This window comes from Tauraco erythrolophus, chromosome 1, assembly GCF_009769465.1.
Source record: "Tauraco erythrolophus isolate bTauEry1 chromosome 1, bTauEry1.pri, whole genome shotgun sequence".
Taxonomy (NCBI): Eukaryota; Metazoa; Chordata; class Aves; order Musophagiformes; family Musophagidae; genus Tauraco; species Tauraco erythrolophus.
The window spans coordinates 122,045,224-122,066,196 of NC_141465.1; the positions used below are offsets into that span (position 1 = coordinate 122,045,224).

At 37.0% G+C, this 20,973-nt stretch overlaps 1 protein-coding gene across 1 annotated transcript in view; it reads left to right on the forward strand.

The window, feature by feature from the left end:
* The window catches only part of PGR (progesterone receptor), a 35,521-nt gene extending 15,186 nt beyond the window's left edge, over positions 1-20,335 (forward strand). The window contains exons 4-8 of the mRNA XM_086613874.1: positions 6,786-7,088; positions 8,427-8,571; positions 11,479-11,609; positions 17,697-17,854; positions 20,180-20,335. Coding sequence (XP_086470000.1) covers positions 6,786-7,088; positions 8,427-8,571; positions 11,479-11,609; positions 17,697-17,854; positions 20,180-20,335 — 893 coding nt within the window. The remainder of the gene's footprint in view (positions 1-6,785; positions 7,089-8,426; positions 8,572-11,478; positions 11,610-17,696; positions 17,855-20,179) is intronic.
* The last annotated feature ends 638 nt before the right edge of the window (positions 20,336-20,973 follow it).

Sequence of the window (20,973 nt, forward strand, 5' to 3'; positions counted from 1 at the left end):
TGAGGAGCTGTTGCTGGCTCTCGGTACTTCATCTTCCATAGGCAACAGTGCTGCAGCTCCAGGGAATAGCCAGTGGGATGAGAGGAAAGAGAGGCGATGCTGTGGTAGGGACTGTGTTCTATGTTGTAGCCCTGAACCTCCCTAGACCTTCAGCGCTGCCTCTCCTTTGAGTCATCTTCTCCAAACTGCATCCCTCTCACCCCACAGCGCTGGAGATGGAGTAACGAGAGCCATCAATCTAATGGACGTTACTGTCTCTCCCTCCTGCCTGCACCTTGGTCAGTCAGTGCCGCCTCTCAGTAAAACAAGTGGAGCTGACAAGCATGTTGGTGGCACTGGACTGGGGGAAGAGGGACAAAAGGAAGAGAACATGCCCTTTGGTTCCTTGTCAGAGAGAGGCAGTGTTTTAGAGCTGGGATAGGAGTGCGTTAGAGAAACAGCATTACTACAGAGGGAGACTTTCCACCCTGAACCTGAAGGATTGTTTGGCCAGGTGACAGAAGAGTCCCTTGGGTTTGGAAAAGCAGGAAGCCAAGGAGACAAGGGTCCAGAGTGGGCTGTGGAAAATGTGTGATAAGTATGGAGACTTGGGAAAGGAGGAGGTGGCAGATCTAATGTCTGTCTTGTAAAGTTTGGGACAATTTGTAAGCTTGTCTTGTAAGGTTTGAGCAACTTGGTCTATGAAAGGTGTCCCTGCGGATAGCAGGGGAGAGGGACTAGATTATCTTTAAAGGTGCCTTCCAACCCAAACCGTTCTATGATTCTAACTGGTGTAAATTAATACAGGCAAAAATTCATTCCTGGCTGTGAGTTTTGCACAACCAAGAATTTTATGATGATCTTATCTGAGTTTTCATGTATGATACTCTGGATAACAGTAATAACTAAACGGAACTTTAACATCACAAGCAGCACTGTTTCAACAAGCAGAAGAGTGTGTGATGACTCACTAGCATCATCTAGTCCTTTTGCTTCAGCATTGTTCTGCATAGTAATTCTACACAGGAAAAGTGGTGGGAAGGCCTTACTGTGTTTTACATTTTGCATATGTTTATGGTTACTGCTTTTCCTAGTGTTTTTTAATTTATACATTTTGCTCTGGGTGTAGGTACCTAAACCAGAAGAAGTTGGATGCTTTTGCTAGCAGTATTTATGAGATGGTATGTCCTCATTATTGTGTCCTCACATGAGGATGTCATGTCCTCATACTTGATATCAAAACCTGAGGATAAAGGTGCTCTGACTCTTAGTTCTTTAACTGCGTGTATGAAGAGAGTGAAAACTTCCTCCTTCTCTTTGGATCACCGTTTTTCTCAGCTAGTACTAAGCAAGTGTGAGTAGTTTCTTCACATTTAGAGCTAGGTTGTTCTCTCTAGCCAGTTTGCTGTATTGTGTAGCCCTTTTCTAAACATACTTAATCAAAGCTATCTTCCATTTTTTGAGGAGACTGTTCCAGTCTAGTTCCTCTACTTCTTAGAGGGGCATAGGATCTCATCACGTCTCTGCCCTGATATTCCCACCTACCCCATCTTCTGTAAATAAGTGATCTGGCAGCAAATAGGAAGAAGAAAACATTGAGGCAATGGAAAAAAGGAAATAGCAAATGGAGTCAGGACTGTGGCATCTCTAGTTTTTTCTTAGCTGCATCAGGTCGAGTGTAGTATTTCAGGTGCTCTTTGTGATGTCAACAGTTCTGGGGGGATCAGGAAGCTAATTATTCTGTGCAGATTGAAATGGAGTGCTGAATACTGAAAGGGGAAAAGACAAATATAGGCAAAAAACCGAAGAAAACTAGAGTGAGATTATATTATTTGTAAATGAGGATTTAAAGTTCAAAACAACAGAAAGACTGAAAATAGACTGTTTAACCGTAACATTCTTTCTACTGTTACTGTCATCTTTCTTTTGCTCTTCTGCCATTTGTGGTACTTCCTTTTTTGTATCACATGAGCAATATTTCCTACTCGCTGTGCTGATAGCACAGTGTGATTCGTATATGGGATACTACTGAGCATAGGTCATTTTCCCCAGGACGTAAGTGTCCATAAGGAAATTTCCAGTTCGTGGAACAAATTACATACTTAGATACATCCTTGAATATTTTTAATGAATCAGAATTGTCTATACTTCAAGTCTTTTCCTGTCTTTACAGTCTATTATACTTGATTTTTTCTGCATTTTCTGGTTTCTGCTATTCAGAACTTACATAGATTCACTTTTGTTCTTTTACTCCTGCTATTTAGTTTCTTAATGCTAGCCTTCAGTTGCTAAATGCAGACTTGCAATATTGCTTAATCAAGGTGAGAATATGATTTTACAGGGTGTTAGCTATAGGATTGCTTAATCGAAGTGAGAAAGATCGAAGATTTTACAGGATGTTAACTAGAAGATTCTAAAGATTCTTATTACAGTAATTAAATTAAAGTTACTGCTGGGAGGAGTGCACTTATCTTCCACCGAATGTTACTGAGTGGCAACCATATAGATAGAGAATAATATTATATTATATTATATTGTCAACAGTTCCATTTTCTGACTCTAATTTCGAAGCAATTAAATGAATCTGAATTTTTTAAAATAATTTGTAGTCAGTTGTAAGTAAGTTTTAAGATAGCAACAAATAGCTTTAGTAACTGATTTCACTATATGGACTGTTTCTTCTTTTGTAATATATACACAAAGAAAGTACCAATGAAAAACATACATTTCATAATTCCTTAATTATCATTCTCTGTAGGAGTGTTAATTGTCTTTGAGTTTTTTCATCTCATAACTGGACATGTTAATCTATGCCTTTTCTAATCTTCTACCTAATAGGATAGCAAGTAGCTGTGTCAGGTCCTGGAATAAACAAATGCTCAGCTTTTTTATTTCCTATCAGTGAATCTAATTTTCCCAGACTGCCTATCACAGATTCGTTGTTCTGCTGTATTGCTAAATTACTGCTTTCTTCTTTGTTTCAGTCAGCTTTCAGTCCATATTGCAATGATTACATGGAGACAAATTTGAGTTAATTTTCCAGGTAATATTTTCTGAGGTAGCATCAAAGGGTTTATTAAAATCAAGATGTATTATTTCTACTTTGCTGCTTTGTTCCTCTATTTCATGTGCACCCTCCTAAGGTGTGCACAGCTTGTTCTCCTACAAAAAATATAAGAGCATAGTGACCTTAACATCAGAGTCATAGTGTTCTGTCAAGAAAAATAAATAATTGACTTTTTTCACCTGATTACAGGGTATGGAGAAGGATAGTGAGATGTTAGACTTTACTAGAAAACCAGCCATTTTCATATGAAATGTCTACTATCAGTAATGTCTGATTGGCAGTATGATTCTGTATACCTAGTTAAAAGAAGATTAAAATACAGAATTGTGTATTAAGGAGAAAATCATAATGTATTTGATGATGAGATTAAGTAGATCCTTTATGTTTTCTAGGTACGTGTAGTACACAAATGCTAAACACATACTGTTTATAGTAGTTGAAGATAAGGGAACTGTGAGTGCTAAGAAACTGCTTGAGTGATTGGCTATCTTAAAATAAATTAATGAAAATATTACAAAAAAAAGGTATGCTGTCTAAATATGCACAGACAGGTTTTAATATTAAGAAGAATAGTTGCCCGAGCAGATCAGTATTCTTTACACATTATAGGACTGAGTGGAAACATTTGTTTATCTTGCAGCAGAAAATTATCTGGATATTTTTGTAAGCTGCAGTTGAAAAACGAAGCTATTTTCACATCTCTGTTGTTTTCTGTATGTCCTTAAGAGTTTGTGTTAATTTGACTTGGCATCCTTGTGGTAGATGGGAAAGTTTACTCTGAGTTATTAGTAGTCACCTCTCCCGTAGGTAGGTAACAAGTGGAGCTGCTTTACTGGTGGCTGTTAAGCAACATAATTGGAAATAAACACACAAGCAATTCTGCAAGCCAGTGTGACATTAATTCTGATACGTTTAATCACTTGGAAACATGGGTACTTATTAACTACTAACATTTCCATGTGATAAGCACTCTGTTTGGTTTCTTTCTTTACTTGTTCTCTGAACTGTAAAAGTATCTGAAGCCATTATTTCAGAAAATACCTGAAATCATTATTTATGAACTATCAAATGCATTGTTCCTTCTGTTTTCCTTCATGTCTGAACAATAGTTAGCTGGAAATTCCCAGCATGTTTAGGACTATGTATAGCTTTGTTATGACAGAAATTGGCTCTGGGTCATAATATATTGTCTATTCTTTGGGTGGTTGTGGGGTTTTTTTTTGATTCAGTTGTAGCATAAGGTATGAGTTTGTGTTTCATTCTTTACTAAGGAGTTACTAATCAGAAATATTTGTATTCTTACCACAAGTGATAAAATGAGCATAAGATTGTGTGAGCACTTGATACTACGCTGCTGAAATTCACAGTTAAGTTAGTGGGAGTATGACCCCTGACCTCACAGGGTGATGTTATTGAAGAGCCCATCGCTCATATTTATACTATCAATAAAGTGTGTTTCTTGAAATTTTGTTTAGTATTTTCCCATTGGATTTTAAATACTTCCTTAATTTAAATTGAAGTTTTGCACTTTTTTATGCAACTAACTTTTTTGTGTGTGTGAAATGCATAAACATGCGTATTTATGGTGGGATAACACAAAATTATTTTTCTAAAAAGCAGATTTTGGCTGTTTAGATTGTGTTCATCTGTGCAGTCCTGTCTGTTTCACAAGCAAGAGCATTGATTCTGCCTCCAGTTATGCCATTGTACATCAAGAATAATTAATTTAACCAATAGAATTTGTTCTGTATAAAATGTTTCAAAATAACATAAGAAATCTTGCCATGTTTTATATATTAATCTTGCTTGAAGTTACACTACCCATAATAAACATTTTGAAAAGGTCAATTCATTTCTCTAAAGTGTACATCCTAGGTCTTCCAAAATGGAGACAGTGGATTTTCATAAAATTTGTTATCTTTTGTGATAAAGGAGCACTTGAAGAAAATGGAACAGGCATGTTCCTAAGTAAAGCCATTTTTGTCGAACCTTTCTGTTTTAGTCTGTAGTTTGGAAGACAGGGACTTTCCAAGGAGGAAAGTAATAGATGAGTCTGACTATGCTAGCATCTCTCCATTCCTTCCATAAACAGTTAAGAAATGATCCAGAGCATGTGTTGAAGTTTAGGTGTGTTTCCCTACTGCAGTGTCCTACGGCCGCTTTGGTACACTGGTTGCATTCTGACAGTGCGACACTGCTTTTAACTGAAATGAAAAGAAGGCAATGAGAGATGCAGAAGACCTTGTCTCCTTTAGGGTGTGATAAGTTCCCTTGTCTAATTTTTCACTTGTGAATAAAAGTACTGTTTTTCAAAAGACAATTTGATATGCATGTTATAAACTGATTTTAATTCAACCGAATAGATGCATAATGTTTTGCTTCTATTACTATTATAGAGTCATTGTTGCATATTCCCATTTTATAATGCAATTTCTCAGTGGTTCAGCAATTTGATAGGCATGGTTTTTATTTTCATCCTGTGAAATTTGATGCCTCTCTTTTTCTGTTATTGTTAAAGCATGCAACACCTCAGCACATAAAAATATTTGATTTCTGCATTTTCTTGGAGCAGAATCTTCTCCCTGTTATTTTATCTAAGGTTGAAACATGTAAATTTTTTATTTTTCTTTGTTGGCAGAATGATTTACCCTTTGTTTGCTGTCACACTGTAGTTCTTTTACTGTGCCACTGTAAGCTAAATCAGACCATAAATACCGGTATCTTTATTGTATTTTTTATTTGTTGTGACACCCTTTTTTCACTAAGCAAAACTTGTTTGGTAGAACTGAGGAATATGACGATCCAACAGGGTTTTCGTCACTTTTGAGGGTCTATTTGTAGCACATGTGTTCCATGCAGCCACATCTACATGGATTTGCCCTTTTATTGAATGTGTAGTATAAGATGTTACTGGGGGTTATTGTCTTTCAACCTTTGAAGGTGTGATTTACTATGTCTGTATGGTGCACCTCCAGACTGTTTCCATGAAAGAAATTTGATGAGTTGCTACCTGGAGCTCTGTATGTTTGCACAGCCGTACCAGATGGAGTATCTGTGCGTATTAGTGTTCTTCAAACCACTGCAGTATGGAGATAAGAATTGCAAATACTGAGAAAGAAATTATTCTCTAGAAAATGAATATTTTTCTAAGTGTCAACGTGTGGTTTTGCAGTATTCATCAGCTTTTCACTCATCCCCTGAATTTTATTTTCTTTCTGGTAAACAGGAGGAAAATATTACATTACAGATCATCAAAATATAATTTAGCCATGAGACTGAAATAACTTTCTGGAACTGGAGGGAAGAAATTTCTGTGTGTAGTAATTAATTGCTAGCATTTTTGTTTCTGAGTATTAGGGAGAAAAAAAGAAGTATCCTTTATTAACATCGAATAGAAACTGGATTGTAGAGCCAGCTGGCTCAGCTGTCAGCATATGATAGAACAGTGGGAAATGAACCAGAAAACATTTTATGAGGTTACTGTAACCTAGAATTCATGGCAATAATTTTAATGGGTGGATGCCATTCAACTCTTAGTGAAGGGAGGAGGATATGGAGGTTGAAACTCTTAGGAATTTTCCATGATAATTTATTAATTCTATAGACAGTTAAAATAGAAAATTTAGCCAGAAGATGGTTCTAGTTTCCTTGTGTAGACTGAAAGTGTATTACAGCACTACTGCAAAATATTAATATTTCTGGTTATTTTTTTTAATAGATCAACAATTTTCTTTTTCAGGTCGAAAATTTAAAAAGTTTAACAAAATTAAGGTTGTGAGGACATTAGATGTTGCACTCCAGCAGCCAGCAGCCCTTCAAGATGAAAGCCAATCTCTAACCCAAAGGCTGTCCTTTTCTCCAAATCAAGAAATACAGTTTGTTCCCCCAATGATAAGCGTTCTACGAGGCATTGAGCCAGAAGTTGTCTATGCTGGTTATGACAATACAAAACCTGAAACACCAAGTTCCTTGCTGACCAGTCTAAATCATCTTTGTGAGAGGCAACTTCTTTGTGTAGTCAAGTGGTCTAAATTGCTACCAGGTAATAGCACTTCTTATATGTAGTAAATTCTAGTTAAGCAAATATATCATAGGATGAGCTGTCAGAAGAGAACATTATTGTCTACTTGTTAATTAATTCTTAACAGATTCTAAAATTATTAACCTTCCACATCAGATAATATGTGCACCAATGAAATCCAGTTAAACAGGAGGGCACTCTTAAAGGAATGCATCTAAAAGCCCAGAGAGTTCCTGTATGTCATCGTTATAGTGGTGTTTCCATCTTAACCTGTCCTACTCTGCTATTCATTCTTTTGGTATGAAAAAATGTTTATATTTCTGCATATTCTTTATTCTTATTAAAATGAGGTTTTGAAAACAACAGAGAAAAATGGTAATAAATGGTACCAGTTAGGACTAAGCAGCTCACAAATAGACTGGTAGTGAGAAGTAATGGAATTTATGAAGATCCAAGACTGAGTTGCAAAAAAAATCCATGTTGTGTATGTACATGTGCTGTATGGTCATAGGGGCCTGATTCTGGAATATATGAAAATCATTACATTGACCAGAAAGGCTGGAAATATGCTTCCATGTGAGCTCAATTTGACACTTCACTGCTGCAGGAAAGGGTAGTCCTTGCCACTGCTCTTCCCCATTGCAGTTTACACTTGTCAGGCCTCCTGGTTGACCTGATTCATCTCATTAAGTGAGAAAAAAGCAAACCTGTTTTTTTACCCTCTGAACCAGCTCAGTGAGGGGTGGCATGAGGGCCAGAGTTTGCTTGAAGGAGGTGACAGGACCAGGTAACAAAGAACAGGACCGCTGCTTTCACTGGCAGGAAGCTGTTAGATTGACTTAGATACTTCACAGCAATCTTTAAAGTTATCAAAAAGCAAAAGTTGTCAAAGGCAAAACCACAGCTGAGTACTCTTCTCTTTAGTTAAATGCAAGAAAAATATTCACATGTGGATGTTTATTGTATTACAACTGTATCTCTTGTTAAGAACACTAAAGTCCAAACTATTTGTATTAAATAACAGTTGGTTACAGTGGTCATGCTACAAACTGTCACATTTTACCCAAGGAAAATGAGATGCATTCCTATTTCCTGAAATAGTCACTTCTGACTACTGAAGTTAATTTTGGTTTGATTATTTCAAAATACTGGATCAAAACAAAAAGACAATAGGTTAACTATCAAAGTGAGCTAGCCATTCTGCACACTTCACAAACTTCTGAGAACTACATCCCCAAAAGCACTTGTCTTTCTAGGTGTTCTCAGTTTTACAGCTCAAAGTTGTCATCTCAGAACACCTACTCAACTGTTGTCTAAATGAGAATTATAAAGTATTTTAACTTTTAATTTCTTTTCCAGGATTTCGGAATTTGCATATTGATGATCAGATAACTCTCATCCAGTATTCCTGGATGAGTCTAATGGTTTTTGCAATGGGATGGAGATCGTACAAACATGTCAGTGGTCAGATGTTATATTTTGCACCAGATCTGATTCTAAATGAGTAAGTAGACTCTGCTGTTGCATAGTAAGAATGACATATTGAACTTATTTGTGTCAATTAGAATGGGGCTTCATTGAGGCCAAGATTTCATTCATTACTTGTTCTGTTTTGAAATTAACAGCAGAGGAAAGTTCTCTGATCATATTAAAGTTCAGTAACTTTGAATCTTCATTTCAGTCTTTGTCAATTTTTCAGCTCTGCAAATTAATATTATCCAAGCTGTAATTTTAGATACTTGGTTATAATACATGGGAGGTTTCTAGAAATAGTAAAACATAATTTAGTCTCCCTATTTATTTTTCCATAATACATTTTTCTTAGTTATTTTTTCTCAAAATTCTGAAAGAACTGCTATGAAGTGAGATGAAAGTTAAACATGTTTTCTTGTAAGACATATCTGTTTGAGGATTAAGAGGTGGATTTACAGAAGATCTAGGCACCTGAATTTAAAATCTGTAGACATGCAGGTTCTTACCTGTGAAGTTCTTTATAGAAGATACTCAGTGGAGCTGGCCCTGTAGCTCCCGACCTTTTCCGCATGGCTGTAAATCACTGTGAGGTTATAGAATAATGAATTATTTCCTCTTCCATGTGTATTAATTATGCTATATAAATCAAAATACTTTGAAGGGATGAGATTGAGAGAACTTCTGACTTTATTCTGTCCCAGCATAGTCTGTTATATTTCTTGTGGTTGCATTCAAAAGAAACACTGAGTGAGATGGCTCTAGGCAATAATGTCATGTCTTGGGGTATTACCCTGTGTGTGGACTGCTGCTGCCACCTTGTGAAGACTTTCTTCAAGCATAGGGTTGAGATCTATGAACCCTGATTATAATCGCTCAGAGGCAGCTTCTTTGCAGCTCAAGACCATCTACACAGAGAAAGAGGTGAACTGACAATATACTCTTTTCTTGGTTCAAGACCATATCATCGGGGTCATATTGGAAACATTATAAACAAAGAGTCAGACATGAAAGTAACTGGCACACTAAATCATAGCTGCAGCTATTTATTGGAAAATAAGTTAACTTTTAGATCAGTTAAATGTAAGCAACTTCCTTGTCTACAATGATGTCTAAGGTTGTACTTTCATGATCACTTTAAGCAAAGGTAAAAGTGCTGAACATAGTCGAAAAAGTCAGCTCCACCTCCCTCTCTGCCCTGGTGAAGCACCTCCATGTTTTTGCCTAGGCTCAGACAAACACTCTCTGGCTGCACTGTCAAACAGATAAGGAAATTATATGCTTGAGAAATACCTGAGAAAAAGCTATCAGTTAGCAGATGGAGGTAATCCTTGATCTGACTCACCATGTGGACATGCAGGCACTGATGCCAGAATAGCAGGAGTGCACACCAAGAGGTGGAAAGAAATAAAGGAAATTCCTTCTATAGGGGCAACACACACTTGAGTTGTTTCAAAATGACCATGAAACCACAATCCAAAGGTTGTTTCACAGCCAGTCTGTCATTTAGTGAACTGAGTTGTAGTGCTCCTTGGGAACGACTTGTTTGGTAGCATCAATTTCAGACCAATAAAGCCAGAAATGTTAATTTGACAATGATTTCATGAACTAGTATTAAAACCCTACAAGGATTTACTGTTGCTTATACACTGCAGTGTCTGAAAATATGACTAAGAATAGCATTTAAGCATGCCCTGAAAGCTGCTGTCACCCTTCATAGATACCACTTAGGAATAGTGACTACCAGAAAGGAATAGGAAGGGAAATTTAAAGTAACTATAGAAGTAACCAGTCCTTTCAGATCTAACAGATTAAATTTCTATGTTTAAGTCATTTAAGAGCTGCTGTGAGACACCAGATGTTGAACAAAGCTGAAATAATTTTCATTTAAGATAATGGTAAAACTTTAAATAACAGAAGAAAAAGACTCTGTGCATTGAGAGAAGTCTTTTATTAAGGGAAAATATCTTGTCGTTGTTGATGGTACTACCTGTAGTCTGGCTGGAACGCTGATCTGAACTGCATAAGGAGGATGGACAAAATTTAATCTTGTCATTATACCTAATTCGTCTGGATCAAGATGCAGCTTTGTAAAATTAGCCCATACTACTGGATCTTCAGGTTAATGTACAACGAATTCAGTTTAGTTTACAAACTTTGAAATGCTATTGTTGCAATAATTTCAGTTGAAAATGCCTTCCCAATGAATACACACAATAGAATATACTCAGTATACCAGAATCTCAGAGAGAAAAGAAAGATTGAAATGCTGCAAAAACCTAAACAGTTTTATTTCCTTATGTGATTTGTCCTATTTACTTCCGCAGTTTAGAAAAGACTGTGTTAATGTCTAAGTTTAGTTAAATACTTTTTGTACATATTTACATTTAACTTTTTTAACTGTTTCTTTAATGACATAAAATGCTACAAAATAATATCCTTGCTGTTAGCAGTACAATGTCAGACTTGCAACAAAGTATTTTGATGCAGACATTTTTGCAAAACCTGAAAACAAGTTTTCTGTAAACATAGAGGTTTATCTTCAATTTTATGCTTTGAAATCTTTTCAGAGAATGCAAAAACCTATCAACCTCTAAAAGAAAAAGAAGATACTTCACATTAATTATTAGGGTGTTTTTAATTAATAAAAAACCTTCCTGTTTGGTGGTTAACATTCAACTTTGATAGTCTCCAAGGTTATTTTTCTGGGCAGCAGTGACAGGTTAAACATCCAAAATAATAGCATATTCATTGCTATTAAAAAAACTAGTGTAGATATGAAAAAGTCAGAAATTTGTTTATGTGTATAACCTTTTTCTTTAATTTCTGTAATGCAGTAATTAAACTGCTAATGAGGCACTTCCTTCAAGCAATTAGGACCCATTCCTTTTCTTTATTTTCATGTTTTTTACTTTTTTTTTTTACCTTTTCTGGGTGTAAGACAGAGGATGAAAGAATCATCGTTCTATTCCCTGTGTCTATCCATGTGGCAACTCCCACAGGAATTTGTCAGACTTCAAGTTAGCCAAGAAGAGTTCCTATGTATGAAAGCACTGTTACTTCTCAACACAAGTAGGTTCTTTTATTTCTTTGTAACATACCACTAATAAAAGAGTTTTAAAACGTGTTGTTTAACTTGACAATTACTAAGCTATCTGGCTTAACAAATGGAAACTTTAGGAGGAATGTTAATATTCCAGGACCTAAAAATATTTTTCTAATATTTATAAGGCATAAATAATTTGTGTTTCATTGTTGATTTTATTCTGTATAAAGGCACTGGGGAAATGTTGGATCCCTTTTGATATGTAGATATACTGGATTACACATTTGCAACTCAAGCGTGCGGTAATTCTGCCTGGAAGCTCTTCAGTTTAAATGATGATGCACAGATAAAATAAAACCTTGCAATCATTAGAAATGTATTTAAAAATATTTAATAAATTGTCAAGACTGAGGGCTTTATCTTGGCCAGCAACTTGAAGCATGCTTACTCAAAAGAATTTGGGAGGTGGATGTGGCAAACAATACTAACATTTATTCAGTTTTTTATACTTATAAATAGATCAAGTTTAGCACAAATATAAACAAATGGAAATTTTTTTCTTTGGTTTGTTTCTCTAGAACAAAATCCATGGTCACTTTTAATCATACACATCTTTTAAAGAATTCAGCATATAGCTGCATTCCACTTTAAATGTGAAATGTGGTAGTTGAGTTGAAGAAATTATCTTGCTAAATCTTTTCTAGAATACTAAAACGTACATCTGCTGTGGCCATAATTGATAGTTATGAATCCACAAATGGAAAGTTTTAAAATGGTACAGGTGCTATTAGAAATGAGAATAAGCACCTCTGAGAAATATAATTGGAAGAATGTTGAAGTTTGTTTCTCTGCACACTTACGGAGTTGGAGGAGAGATGTGTAAATCCTGCATAACCTGCTTGTTGGTTGTACAAAGTTTCAGTAAAAGATGAGAAGTAAAATTTATTCTCTCTTAAGCTGTGCTTATCTGGTATTTGTGTAAGCTCATACTTAAAAAAAACTTGATCTCAGCAGCGCGTAAGCAGTAAAGATTAAATTTAGCTGACATGAACATTAAAATTACTAAAGTAATAGCAAAATACTATACACTCTGCTAAAGCAATAAAAATAATGTGGACAAAAATCTCTCTCTGATACAACTCCAGTTGCTTTGTTGGAATTTGAATATATTCCTATTTTAAATGTTTTCCACCTTGTTTTCATCTTGAAATGAACTCCCTTGTCTGTCTGAACCTTAGTGGGAAGTTTTAAGTTTCCATGAAATTTAGATACATTTTTGATAGTCCAGCTCTCCATTTCTGTCCCACAAAGTTCAAATCAAATTAAAAAAAGGCTTTGCAATGGTCCAATCCCTCTCATGTATGAATGCATCAATTTAACAGTATTCATCAAATTACCACTCTGTATCAATGGCATTGGCCCCAGAAACTAATCTTTATGATGGTATGTTCATATGTATGCTAGAAATAAATCTAAAAAAAAAAAAGTATTTCTACCTGTGCTGATGAGTTTTGCTTTTGTTCTCTCCTGCACTTATTGTCTTATAGGAAAAAACAATTTGTCAGATCTTTGGGAAAAGGAACACACCTAACCGTTGTTGCTGAGACATTTAGTAAACGTTTGGTACTGTATAAATATAATTCCACAAACCTATTTTCAAAAACCCATATAACCTCATTGTTGCTATAAAGTGTTTTTTAAGACTACTTTTATTTTAGTCATGGTATTCATCTTAATCCTCTTCAAATGTGAAACTATGGCCATTTCAAGCTTTCATATACTAACAGTAAATCAAGTCCGAACTTTTAGTCTCTCATTCTGTCTTCTGTTTGAGTTATTATTTAGATGAACTGGTTTTTACTTTTTATATTATTTTGAAGAAACAGTAATTTGTATTAAACGTAACTAAATGTCAGTCTCGATACATTTCTAACTCTGAATCGAAACCCCAGCTTAAGTTTTAACATTATTTTTGATTTTACAGTTTTTCCATTGAGTTTACTGTGGCTTACACATTTTCTTTATTTTGTACTTGTGGCAGTTTTAAAGCTGTCTTGAAAGCAGAATTAGTCTTTGCAAAAAGTGGACCAACATTTTTATTTTGTGCAATTGTTTTACAGGTCCTTATTTGCTATATATAATACGCTGTGTGGTAGTGGTGCTCTGAAAGTCCCAAATAGGGCACCGTCTTGTAGAGGCCACATATGTCTAGAAACTGTGAATTGTTCAGGAAGACTATGATTTAAGAAAGTAGAGCTATGCCAAGAAAGAATGAAATAAGCATATAGCAAGTTCAGTTCTAGCTCTTACATTTTCCAGACATTTGATTTATAGCAATTGCAAAATCTCGTTGCATAAGATTTTGACTGGGTTCTTGCCTCTGAATAAAAGCGTCCGCATTCTTTACATATGTTCAGGGCCAAAGAGTATTTGAGCTACCTGTGTTTAAATTGCATTTGTGCATGTAAGACATTGTAATTCTTCACTCGGATAAATAGCTTAGTGGAACTTTTGTGATTAGACAAGAATGTGACTGTGCTTTTGCAGAATTCTAGGAAACAGGCCATAAATTGCTGGAAGAGATCTTTTAACTTAAATCACAAGGGAAATGTAAGGACTTAACTGCTGTTTTAGAGATACAAGTCAAAGAAAGCATCCGCCTAACCCTAAATTCCTTCAGAATGTCACTTTATATGAAAAAGATTTCATAAGTGTCTGTAATTCTGCTGTTAGACATACCCAGAAGTATCTGGGCTTTGGGAATTAAGCTATTCTTTTTCCATGTCATAACTTTTCCTCACTGTGAGCATTCCTGCCTGTATTACTCCTAAACACATTGCATTTTCCACAAAACAGAACTCTTCCCTTCATTCAGACTCTTGACACAGATGTGACAGGCATAGAATCATAGAATCATAGAATCATAGAATCATAGAATGGTTTGGGTTGGAAGGGACCTCAAGGATCATGTAGTTCCAACCCCCCTGCCATGGGCAGGGACACCCTCTACTACACCAGGTTGCCCAAAGCCTCATCCAGCCTGGCCTTGAACACTTCCAGGGATGGGGCATCCACAACTTCTCTGGGCAACCTGTTCCAGTGCCTCACCACCCTCAGAGTGAAAAATTTCTTCCTTAGATCTAATTTAAATCTGCCCTCTTTCAGTTTAAATCCATTGCCCCTTGTCCTATGACTACGCGCCCTTGTAAAAAGTCCCTCTCCAGCTTTCCTGTAGGCCCCTTTAAGTACTGGAAGGCTGCAATAAGATTGCACTGGAGCCTTCTCTTCTCCAGGCTGAACAGCCCCAACTCTCTCAACCTGTCTTCATAGCAGAGGTGTTCCAGCTCTCGGATCATCTTCATTGCCCTCCTCTGGACTCGCTCCAGCAGCTCCATGTCCTTCTTGTGCTGGGGACTCCAGAGCTGAATGCAGTGTTCCAGGTGGGGTCTAACGAGAGCTGAGCAGAGGGGCAGAATCACTTCCCTCAACCTGCTGGCCACGCTTCTTTGGATGCAGCCCAGGACATGGTTGGCTTTCTGGGCTGCCAGTGCACATTGCCGGCTCATGTTGAGCTTCTCGTCCACCAGCACTCCCAAGTCCTTTTCCTCAGGGCTGCTCTCAATCCATTCTCTGCCCAGCCTGTACTTGTGTTTGGGATTGCCCTGACCCATGTGCAGGATCTTGCACTTGGCCTTGTTGAACTTCATTAGGTTCTCTCATTAGGCAACCATTCAGCCAATTGCTTATCCAGCAAGTGGTCCATCCATCAAATCCATGTCTTTCCAATTTAGAGACAAAGATGTCATGTGGGACAGTATCAAACGCTTTGGACAAGTCCAGGTAGACGATGTCAGTTGCTCTTCCCTTATCCACCAGTGCTGTAACCTCATCACAGTAGCCCACCAAATCAGTCAGGCAGGATTTGCCCTTACCTCCTTTGTCTGGACTTGAGAGGCGATACTGAGTCAAACCAAGGGTCCACCTTATCCAACATTTCATCTCCACCAGATGCCAAAAGAAATCTAACATGGCATCCCTAAAAGCTGGACTATTATTAAATATGGTGTTATAAACATGCTTTCTGTGGAGGCAGTCACTATTTTTATTCTCAACTTTATTTTTATTTGAATTCTGGTTTAGTTAGGAGTCAGATCCTGACTTCCATAGCCATGTCAGTGCTTAGACACTTGTCTTTTTAAAGTAAACTTGCTGTTTTCTGTATGTGTCTCCCTCCTTCCCCAGACATTCACTTGTCTGAAGAGACACAGAGCAAGAGACGTCCTTGGCAAACTCTCTTGGGCAGTCTCCTACAAAACAGGAGACTTCTGCTTTACTCGAGTAGAGATTTGAACATCTGCTTTGTTATCTCATTCTGGGCTGGAAGTGAGAGACACTTAATTTTAATTCGTTTACCTAAAAGTGTCTCCTACCCCCTTACCTTCTTCTAGGAAACGAGGCAATTGACTTCAGAATAGGGTTTATGATTTCCGAATGGAGAGCAGTGCTTCTCTCAGTGCAGGGTTTGCTACCTAATTCTCTTTCAGGAACTGGGTTCAGGACCAACCACTATGCAGCCGTCTGTGTGTTAGGTGGCTTCTGTTTTAAGAATTCTGTTCTTACATATCTAACAATACAGTGCACTGTACAGAGAGTCAGCACACACTTACATTTGTTTTTTAATTCCAGAAAGCGACAAATCACCTGGAAGTTAGGTGTTACAGTGTTGAGTAAGTCAATGTCATTATGAACCAAGCTTTTTTTTTTTTTTTTTTTTAAAGAAACACAGATGAAATCTGTTGTGGCCTGATACTAGTTTTGGTCTGACACCAGATGGAAGACATATTAGATACCTAGATAACTAGCATGCAATTAATTTATGTGAGCTAGTCCCCATGATATTCTTTTAGAATCTATGGAGAAAAATAAGCATCTCTACAGTATAATTAATCTCTTCCTAAAGCTACTTCTAAAACAGTGAACATGCCTTGTGCCCAAGGCTTGCCTGAGTTTTCCCAGTAAAAGTACAGCAAGCTGTGGCAACTTGCCCAGATGGAGATGCCTATACTGTAAAATGTCTTATGTTTGGTGAGGTGAATCCTTCCCTTCGTACTTGCTGTCAGAATATGACATGTTAAATGTGACGTTGCAGTGTGAAATGTCATTGGCAAGAGAGAAAGGAAAAGGGAAGAAATTTAACAGCTCTTTCAAGAACAGTATGATTGAAACAAGACCGTATTTTAAACAAGACCATATTATTATAGCGAAGCAAGGATTTAGATTTGATTGCAAGATGGGAATATTTTTTCAAATTTCATTTCTTCAAGTTTTTAATTTCTTATTTGCCTTTGACAACATAAATTGTAAGACTTGTGTGTTACACTCTGCCACATCAAGGAAAGTAGTCTAGAGCTTACACCTGTTTCCTTACAGTGCTACCAACACTTATCATCAGTGATCAAATATGATCTGATCACTAGCAGTCACTTATAGGTTCATTTCTCAGTGTCCTTTCCGTGTCCTCATTTTGATTTTCACGGCTGATCATTAAGAGAAGAGTGAGTTCAGCCACTTGCATCTCCTTGCTAATTTCTCTAAAAGCTGTTCACATTTAAGATTCTGATGGTGCATCTATTCTGTTAAGTGAAAGAGATCCAAACAGGAGGCCTGAGCTCTGGATGCTTTGCTGTCTATGCTACTTAAGAGTTGTTAGTTCATTCCTTGACTCCATTTTGAAGCACTCCAATTGAGTCTCTCTAACATAAATCTGCTATGAAGAGGGCCGACCCTCAGCACTGTAAACATGAGCCAGTCCATAACATCTTTCCTCAAGGACGAGAGTGGTTCTTTTGGCCATCATCATTTCAGCAGACAGGTATAGCTGAAGTTTAAGGCTATTACTAGACATCAGCAATTAGCACAATTGGCTGATTGCTGCTGGTATATCCTTTTAACTAATTGTGTCACTGTTTCTGGAGTAACTGTGGAACGGGAAGAAGTGTCCGGCATATAATAATGAATTGCACAGTGTGAAATACTAGAAATTGTTCCTATACTTTAATTTTCTCTCATTGCCTTCAGAATAATTTGCAACACAAGTGTTTCTTTCTTTTTAGTTCCTTTGGAAGGTCTAAGAAGTCAAAGCCAATTTGACGAGATGAGAACAAGTTACATTAGAGAACTGGTGAAGGCAATTGGTTTGCGCCAGAAAGGCGTTGTGGCCAACTCGCAACGTTTCTATCAGCTTACAAAACTGATGGATTCCATGCATGATGTAAGTTTACTTGTTAATGTGTTTTGCTTTTTATGTAAAAAGGAACTAGTATTTCTTAAAGGAATTTTATGGAAAGTGGCTAGTCAACACTTCTAAACAACAACAAAAAAACCCCTACATTTTTCCTTTAGTGTGTATGTTTGTGTAATCAGATAGCTATATATTCAGCATCGATATATATTGTATGCATATTATATTATATGGTATACAAGATTTAAGTGTTTGAGAAACATACATTCAAATGCTACCATTTGGTTCATTATTTCTGCAACATAGCTGGTACAGTTGTGGGTTTTTGGTAGGAAGCGGTGTGCACATGTATATGTGTGTGTGTACATGGTTATGGAAGTATTTAAATAATGCAAAGAATAGGCAATTCAAGTTGCAAAGTCAGTTTACTAAGAATTAGAGGAAGACAACCAAGATTGGTTTTGCAGCCTTAATTCAACTACTTTCATGTGCATATTCTCTGCCATTTTTTCAGTACCTGTCTATATCTGGGAACTGAGTAATCTTTGAGAACTCTAGTGGTGATATCGTAGAGATTCAGAAATGTCTTAAAAGATGCAACTGAATCCTTTCCACATCTCTGAGAATCCAGCATGTATCCTATTGGCTTAGCATCCATTAAAAATGAGGAGTGACATTTTGTATAAACCTTTGCCCACGTCGGTATTCTTTTGTAATGACTTGTGTACCTCTGCAAGAGAGGCAAAAAGCGGAGGTACAGGGCCATACCTGATGGGTTTAGCAAGCGCTGGGGAAGGGACACTAAGATTGTTTAGGAAAGCGCTTTTGAGTTCAGTGCTAGTTGTGAGAAGCTCGCAGGGAGTTCAGGGAAGGATGGGATCTTCGCATATTAGTATTCTTCTGCACTCATCAAATCTTCATTTTATTTTAATTGTCCATGAATAAATTCATTTATTCATCTGGAACTTTGCATTGTCACTAATTCTCCCTTCTGATGGGGAAAAAAAAAACCCTTTGAGGATCCCATTCATAAGAGAGGTAACAATATTGATAATTATGTGGTTCACCAGGTGGTCTGGTCTTTTGATCCACTGCACAAACCTCTCCATCAGCCTCCGCTATTCACTGAACTCACGTTCATCATTTCGCTATTATATAATCTCAGATACCACCAAAAGGAGAATGAGACAACTATGAAAAGCATCCTTACAGGTGAAAGCAGACAACAGAAAGTTCTGAAGGGAGGATATGGAGCTTAACTTCAAGTATTTATTGGTAGTCAGACTGCAGTCGTTACTTAGGACTGTCAGTGCTAAACCCTTTCCTGGAGTTCAGTCACCCCTTACTTCCAGAAACAAATCCTGGCCAGTATACTACTCATGGTAGCCCTGTGCTCAAGGAACCTGTATTTGGATCAGTCTTGCTTGGGATAAAAGGTCTTCCAGCCTTACCAATAGTAATAATTTGCAATTTGGGTGTCGCAGCATCCAGAGGATAACTCTTTCGAGTACTGGGCTGTAGAGTTATCTCTTAATTTCAAATACTTAAAGTGAAATAGTCTTAGTGGAAGTGATCGAGTGAGGCTTGCTGCAAAATACCCAGCAAGGTGATGGTTAGGGTAGTGTTTGGTCTGTAGAGTATCTTCCTTCAAGTCCCTATTTCAGCTTAGGCTGATAAAGTGATGGGAGATACAAGGAAAAGACAGTCACACAGGAGAGACTTGTGTGTTGTTAAAGCCTGGAGTAGCAGAAATAGTATGACATTTGACAAGATAAAGGCCACAAGTCTTTAAGAAAAACTTATAGAAAACTGGAACTTCTCAGAGAAGATAGAAGAGGTGAAAGAGTCACATATATTGAGCAGTTTATTTCAAGGGACCGGACCTATGGAGTTCAGCATTTGCAGCTTACACAGATATGATCATAATCAGAACCATGGAAAAGCTCACAAGGAAATAGTAAATGCTGTCCCTCAGAACAGTGTTGGAATAACGTACAGTAAACAAGGCATGGGGACAAGTGGTAAACATGAGGATAAGAATGAAAGATTGAATACTTGTTTAGTAATTGCCATTGTTCATGGTACATGCCATGAATGAGGATGATAACACTGTATAATATTAGTGAGGCACTGTTTTCACGTAACATACCATTTAGCTATATTTATGAATTTTTGCCATGGGAGGATATTTTAATAGGGAATGACAAATACTCACATTATTGATTTAAGGAATGACAGAGGAAGGTGTATAATGATGTCAGGTGACGGATGCGTGAGATAAGTGATTGACAGCATGTTTATCTGGCTGCATTACTGTTAGCCTGATTTATCATGTTTGTATTTTATTAAATCCAGCTAGTGAAACAGCTCCATCTCTTCTGTCTGAACACATTTCTTCAGTCCCGTGCACTGAGTGTTGAATTCCCCGAGATGATGTCAGAGGTGATTGCTGCCCAGCTACCCAAGATTCTGGCAGGGATGGTGAAACCTCTTCTCTTTCACAAAAAGTGAAATGTCTTTTCTCTTATCATAGAGATGATTTCTGGGTCATTTTTTGTTTGTTTATTTTGGTCAAGATTTTGCAATGTCAGGACTTCAGTATATTTGTCATACTTACCCTGCCTACTGCTTTATACTTGTAACATACACAAGCCATTTAAGCTTGATGTACATATTGTGAGTTCCTGATTCCTTAACTGCAAAAATCACAACAGTCATAAGAAATGTTTTGTAAACTTGGCTAGATTGCTTTTTAGATATGCCTAAGAATGACAATGAATAGAGTTTTCAGATTTCTAACAACAGTTACACATTTTCTTACATATTACACGCTGTCAAATTTCTGATATAACCTGGTGTAAAGTTTTTACTTCAGTACGTTGTGTGCATGGGTACATGTGGGCATGTGCGTAATACAAGATTTTGGAGGCATTTAAATAAATATTGCCCACGTTTTCTCATGAATATTTCACTTTTTATTGACTAATCTGCCTCACAGAAGTATCCTTTCAAAGTCAGCTGTCCAGGATTAAGTAGATGTCACTGCAGTACTTTCATGAGTAACTAAAGTGCTAGCCACAAAATATACATTCATGTTCTTGTCGGTGCTCATACTGCAATGAAACTCTGAGCTCAGCGTACTGAACTGT